At 39.1% G+C, this 7,500-nt stretch overlaps 1 protein-coding gene across 2 annotated transcripts in view; it reads right to left on the reverse strand.

Annotated features, from left to right (window-relative positions):
* Positions 1-7,500, reverse strand: part of LOC133654081 (bone morphogenetic protein receptor type-2-like) — a 105,011-nt gene that overhangs the window by 15,749 nt on the left and 81,762 nt on the right. Inside the window, exons 6-7 of one of the 2 annotated variants that reach the window (XM_062054084.1) lie at positions 5,667-5,897; positions 1,609-1,723 (exon numbers count right to left, since the gene is read on the reverse strand). In XM_062054084.1, the coding sequence (XP_061910068.1) occupies positions 1,609-1,723; positions 5,667-5,897 (346 nt within the window). The remainder of the gene's footprint in view (positions 1-1,608; positions 1,724-5,666; positions 5,898-7,500) is intronic. The other variant, XM_062054085.1, reaches the window with a different exon arrangement.

Genomic DNA, 7,500 nt, shown 5'->3' on the forward strand with positions numbered 1-7,500 from the left:
AATAATTTTGACCAAACAGTGAGTTTACTCTTAAAAGTTTCAAAATGTTGCTTATGTTTCTTTATAGTTTTCTTGTGTAATTTTATCTTTATAATGTGCTGTGGCAAACAAAAAAAACAAGCCGCGGGCCAGGAATGCAATTAATTTCATAATACAAAACACTAATGCAATAAACTTAGCACCATTTGAAACATTTTAACCTTTATAACAAATCTCAATCTCAGGGTTTAGAAGAAAACAGCACCTTTTTTTTTGCTCATCATTCACCATACTTATGTGAGAAAAAAAGACATGTCTTTCCCTTTTCTGTGCATAGTGAAAAACTGATAGCACGAGGCGGCTAACAATGCAACGGATGAATTGCAATATTTTCACTCCCAGATGAGACATTAGATAAAACTGTAATCAAGTTCTGAGAAAATAAATTACATGCATTCAAATAAGACATTTAAAGAAATGTTCCATGACATTCTGTCAATATCTTAGCATTTGTGTAAAAAATTTCCGCTTATCCTCATTAAGGTCGCGGGTAAGCAGCAGCCTATCCCAGCTGATTTCGGGCAAGAAGAACCATAGACCCTAAATTGGATGCCAGCCAATCACAAGGCACATATAGACAAACAATCGTTCACACTCATATTCATACCTATGGACAATTTAGAGTCTTCAATTAACCTAACATATATCTTTTTTGGAATGTGGAAGAGAACCGCAGTACCTGGGAAAAACCTGTGGGGGAGAATATGGAAACTCCACGCAAAGATGCTCAAACTGAGATTAGAACCCAAATCTCATGACTGTGTGGCTACATGTTACCCACAAAAGCACTTAAAATCAATATAACAACCTTGGTATTGTAAGAGCTAAAAAAATGCAACGCAAAAAATGACCCGACAGAATTGCTTAGAAGAGTCAGCAAGATGCTAAGTTGCTCCCAGCATTTTGTATCTGAAGAGTGAGGGTTATGCTGAATTTACCAGCTCAACGGAGAGCACAAGTGTTGTGTTGAAAGATAGTGTGTATCATCAGTGGGAATCCCAGTGAGAGTGGACATTGTAAGTGGCCGTTTGGTTATGTTCTTATATTGTCCATTAAACGTTTAGCACTTAGCACTAGTGCTACATGATAATGCTACAAGGCTCTCACAAAGTCTGCCGTGATTGGTGGTAGCAAACAGAACGTGCTCTCTATGCTGTTGTTGATGGAAATAAGAGTTTGTTGCAATATGCTCTGGGAAATCAATGCATCCAGGATAGAAGTTACGGTCATGCTTAAAATGACCAAAATACGTTAAGTATTATGAGATATCATGAACATGTCTTTTACTACATAACATACAGACTTGCAGCATGTATATAAATGTTTTTGTTTTATAGGTGGTATAGATTTATCCTCATTACCTGCATTGTTCACCACTTCATGCTAGCAGTTCTTTTTTTAACAATGTGTGTTCTTGTCTCACATAAGGATTGTGGACGATGAACAATATTTCCAAAAAGTGCAGTTTTCCTTTAAGAGGTGAAATAGATCAGACTGATTTTGCAAACTTTTTTTCAGTCTTTAACAAGTTTTTGGTTGTGGAAGACCATGTGATTTCTGGGCGCTCACCTCCTTTAAAAAGTTCAGTGTGCAGATATGCCAGGCCACGAGTCACTGAGTGAGCGAGACGGCAACTGCTGATCCAGTCGTTGGTCTGGACACTCAGGTAGCGACTCAGGGAGCCCTGGGGGAAGAAACAGGAGGTAAAAAAAGGACGCAGAGTGAGGGAGCGTCGTGCAGGAGATGAGGCGGCAAAGTCCAATCAACAGTCAGCTTCACTTTTGAGGACTGACAAGATCCTACGTGAGTGGAGAAGATAAAACTGCAGTGTCTGCGTTTGTCACTTTAAAACACCACTCAAAGGGTGCAATGTGATGAATTCATGCGTTCTTACACTGGTACAAGCGCACCACATCCAGGTAATGTCTTATGTCCACACAGACACAGATAAAAAAACAACTAAAGAAACGTAAATTTTTCTATACATTTTGTCTTTTGGTGTACACTCAAACTGTGATTTTTGTCCTTAAAAATGAGGCCATCGGAAACTCCAGCGAGGGTGAAGATTTAAAAAAAACCTGGCTTCAGCGCCATTACCCACATACTTCTAAAAACCTTGCTGATAAAAAAAATCTTTAAAAAAAATCTATGTTCACACAAAAAACGATTTGCCGGCTGTCATGTGCATTTTTGGTTAATCACAAGCCAGATGACTAGGTTGCCCAAAGATGCCACTGTTCATCAATATGGTGACATATTAAATGTAAAATGCCGTCTGCATTATCTTTCAAAACAACGTTCATTTACCGGTACATAGATCCCAAAAGAGGAATAACGATTAAATACATGAGAAAAAACCTACGTTTGCGTGTGGACTGCATGGAAAAATGTGTTTTTTCAAAAGATCTTGGTTTTTGTGACCAAAGCCTAAAACGGCATGTCAAATTAATGAATGAATGATGGTACACAAGGCTGTGTTTATGTGTGATACTCCAGATAATGATGTGGATAATGCTTCTCCAGTAAAGTGTACAGTCACCGTGCCTAATGGAAATGCATTACTTTTATAACAACTATTCTCTGCCCAAACATACATCTAATCGACTATTCAAAATGCATTATAGCAAATTCCTATGCTTTATCATGAGACCCGGAGAACAAGCAACAAATTATAGTGTTTTCTGTGTTTTTGTTGTGTTTAGTCAGATTCATTTGCAGGCTTTCCCATAAACTGCCAAGATACCTGTGGCGGTGGGGGCGTGGCTATGGGCGTGGTCACCATCGAGTAATTTGCATAATTTACTACAATGATATGATTTTCTCTAAAAAGGCTAAAAAAATGTATACTTACTACATACTACATACATAATAATAACAGTTTTGTTTTAAACTTCCATCCATCAATTTTACATTATGAATACACAAAAGATAACTACTACAGTATCAAATTAGTATTAGTATCTGAAGCACCGTCTCCACGTGTGTTTATTGACAACAGGGTTAACCTGGACACGTTAGCTCGTCGGTATGGTAACAGGTGACTGTTACTGCGTGCGTCTGCCCCGGCCCCCGAGTCAAACAGCGGTTAATGAAGCAGCGTCAGGCTGCTCACCGTCAGTGAAATGCTCGGTGAAATCGCGGATTAACATTAAATATATGACGAGCCGTGAGCGATGCAGCTATAACCTATCTCACCTGGTAGAGCACCCGCTGCGGCGACCCAGTTCGATCCCACCTGACAGTCGCTTTGCTCCGCGTCAATCCCCCCTCTCACCCTCTCTTCCCCCTCCCCCGTCTCTCTCCAGCTGTCCTTTCAAAATAAATGCATTCAAATTCCGAAAATAAAAATTAAGAAAATCCGAGTCGGTGTTGCACACTGCACAGGTTCGGACCACTTTTGAACTTGTTTGCCAAGACGTCTTACCCTCGTATTTTGATCCGGTCGGTCCGTTCTTCTTTTACTTCGTCGTCGTCGTCTTCTTCTTCTTCTTCTGGCCCACCAGGTGAATTAAGTGCTATTGGCGGAGTTACAATGCATAGTAGGCTACCGCAACCTACTGCACCGGAATTGTAACTACAAGCTACATTCACAGACAGAGTCCCATTGCTTTTATGAGCGGTTGAGCGAGTCAAAAGCCGAAAAATCTATTTGTGGCGGACGTAATTCTTTCGTGGCGGGCCGCCACAAATAAATTAATGTGTGGGAAACAGTGATTGAATGATACCAATATGACATAGCCATTTAACGATCTTGAAACATTGCAAGTAAAAAGCATCAGTATTAGTAATGGCAAATAGTTCCAGGGTTTCCCCCTGAATGTATTTGATTGTGGCGGTGCACCATGGCAACATATTAGCCGCCATACATTATTTATTTATTTTCACGTGAAAAAATAAAATACAATTAAATGTATTGTAGCGCCCAGACAAGACACAGTTTGACACTCTTTTTAGCTTGTATTGCCAATCTATATACATACATACACATTTCTAAATATACATACATACATACATATATATATATATATACACATACACACATACAGTATATACATACACATATATACATACATATACACATTCATATACAAATACATATACACAGGCCTCAAATTTTAACTTTTTAAGGTCAAGGCAAGTGTTGCCTTAAGGATGGCTCATATTTTAGGGCACCAAGGCAAGTTAGAAGGGCACCAAGGCAAACATTTTCTTTCGAGGCAGGGGCTACAAAGCATGCATATATATATATATATATATATATATATATATATATATATATATATATATATATATATATATATATATATATACACACACACACACACATGTATATATATATATATAAACATGTATATATATCGATTAGATGTATGTTTGGGCAGAGAATAGTTGTTATAAAAGTAATGCATTTCCATTAGGCACGGTGACTATATATATATATATATATATATATATATATATATATATATATATATATATATATATATATATATATATATATATATATATATATATATATATATATATATATATATAAATAAATATAAAATATATGTATCATAGGAAATAATGTGATGACATATTGACCACGGCCCTCGCCACACCCCCACCACCACAGGCATCTTGACAATCTTAGGGAAACCTTGAGTCCTGTATTTAATTGGTAAGGGATCGATACCAAAATTTGCAGTACCATCCTAACCTGACTCTTGCCAGATCCTTGTAGTTTGGTGAGCTCCACACAAAGATCTGGGCTCGAGGGCATTGCAAACTGCTTCAAGATAGTTAAGTTAAGTTAAGTTAAGTTAAGTTAAAGTACCAATGATTGTCACACACACTCTAGGTGTGGTGAAATTTGTCCTCTGCATTTGACCCATCCCCTTGTTCACGCAAAAAATAATGAACCAATCAGGATCGCCGGGCGGGATTTGATAGATGTGACGTAGCGCCGAAGCGACTGTTTGATTCAAACAACAATGGCGGCACGCAGCGAGGAGTCGTGTGCTGACATTGATTCTGCTATTGCAACTGTTTTGCGACATCGATCGTCTACTGACATTTCTGCATTGTTTCAGTAAAAGTTCTCTAACTTGTCGCTCTGTCGTTATCCAATATGTCGGCTGTTCTGTTTTGGATTTCCCAGCGTCGCTCTCATCAGCGTCACGGGTTGATTTTGATGTGAGTGGTTGAAGTAGCACGTCATTCAAGATAACGGACAAGTGGTTTATCCAATCACATACAATTATTTTTTTTACAAGGCCCCGCCTTCTGAAATACATCTCCTATTGAGAAGTCCCAGATCCTTGTGTGGAGCTCAGGGAACTACAAGGATCTGGCGAGAGTCAGGTTAGTACCATCCACCCCCCGTTTTGAAGCTACATGACAATAGGAATTGTTTAAACAATGTTGCCGTTTGTATTTTCAAGTTTTAAGAAGAAAAAACTCCCATTCTATAGATTCATAAACGCTAAAGTGTTAATTTACGTATCTATTATGTACCATTCCCATCTTTTCTATCGTCTGCTTTGATCATAAACAACAAAGCTAGTTATGGTCGTCATATTATTCAAACATGCGTTTTGCTCACAAATCTTGCCAAAGGACACCTGATATCACGTTTCACTCACATGTGGGTAATAATCCATGACCAGCAGGTACTCCGTGCGCCCCTCCAGACCCGTACGCTCATCAGCAGCCACAAAGCAAGCAATGTTATCATGCTCCAGCAGCGGCAGCCGATAGATGGAGCACTCATTGAGGAAGTTCTGGCGGTTGGTAGCGGTAAACACCTTGACAGCTACCGGCCGCTCATCCAGAGAGCCGCAATAGACAGCGCCGTATCGCCCCCGGCCAATTAGCTAAAATGAGGAAGCAGTGAGAGAGAAAAAGATAAACATACTTAGTATTTCTTTGTGTAGATTTTCTGTCAACCAGGTCTTGGCAATCCGCAAAGGTTGAATGGAAGCAATTGGACTCTTCTTGTTTGTTGAAGATGTTTCACCTTAATCCAAAAGCCTTCTTTGCTTCTAATTTTATTGTAGGTATGGCTGGTGAACAACTGTATTGCATAAAAACACTGTCGGTTGTTCGGCTTTCTGGTGGCTAAACAGCTCGTCGGGTCACTCTTCTCTTGTTGACCACCACCACGAGACATTAATAAGGAGACTCCAAACCTGAAAATTTTTCAACTGAAATAGCCTTTTTGGATTACATGTGTCTCAATTTAACTTTTGCGGATAATACATTATCAGACTTACGGTGAGATTTGTAAGTTAGTGCAAAAGTCATTCACTTAGTGTCCTGAGAAAGGCAGGACACAATCAAAAAAAGTCAAACTCATGAGATGGGAGAACAGTTAGAGTGGAATTTGTTTGGTCTAAATGCTCTCACCCCGCTCTGCAAAAAAGAACATGGACCCGGACTTGATAAGCAACAAGGACGGCACTCCGAATTCAACTACTGCCTGAAAAGATACTGGTACATTCTTCCACTTGGCACTAACTACTTAGCAGAGCAGAAGCTAACGAGTTAGCCAACCAACCACTGAGTACCATGTCTTTTCTTTTGCATTTTTGCTGTTTCAAACAGCGTGCAGAGACTAGAAAATCGTGCAGGGTTCTGATTTGGTCTGCGCTGCAATCCCTATGAGTGATGGTTCCAATTGAAAGCTTGGAGGAAAATACACAAGCAATGTTTCCAGAAAATTAGCTAGTGTTAGAGATGTTTGTAAAATGCATACAGTAGTGGGAGATAAAACTGAATTCATGATACATTATCATGTTAAACTACACCAACGTAAATGACCGCCATAACCACAACACCAAGGGGAGCTCCACTAACCACGTTAAACCCAGATTCCGAACTAACAAAGGTCTTAACTCATTCTCTTTCTATGCCAAATCAATGTGGAATGCGCTCCCAACAGGTATAAAAGAAAGGGCATCTCTATCCTCCTTCAAAACCGCAATAAAAGTTCACCTCCAGGCAGCTACAACCCTAAACTAACACCCTCCCCGGATTGCTAATAATCAAATGTAAACAATCAAATGCAGATACTTTTTCTTATGCCCTCTGATCTCTCTCTCTCTCTCTACTTGCTGTCCATATCCTACCCCCCACCCTCCACACCCCTGATTGTAAATAATTCAATGTGATTATCTTGTGTGATGACTGTATTATGATGATAGTATATATCTGATAGTATATATCTGTATCATGAATCAATTTAAGTGGACCCCGACCTAAACAAGTTGAAAAACGTATTCGGGTGTTACCATTTAGTGGTCAATTGTACGGAATATGTACTTCACTGTGCAACCTACTAATAAAAGTCTCAATCAATCAATCAAACCAATGACCATATTTAGACTCAATAGCTATTAGCTACATTATTGGAATAAAAAATAGGCCGACTTGATATCACATACCAGACTGTACCACAAGAATGGACTATTGCATTTT

The sequence above is a fragment of the Entelurus aequoreus genome, linkage group LG07, assembly GCF_033978785.1.
Source record: "Entelurus aequoreus isolate RoL-2023_Sb linkage group LG07, RoL_Eaeq_v1.1, whole genome shotgun sequence".
NCBI lineage: Eukaryota > Metazoa > Chordata > Actinopteri > Syngnathiformes > Syngnathidae > Entelurus > Entelurus aequoreus.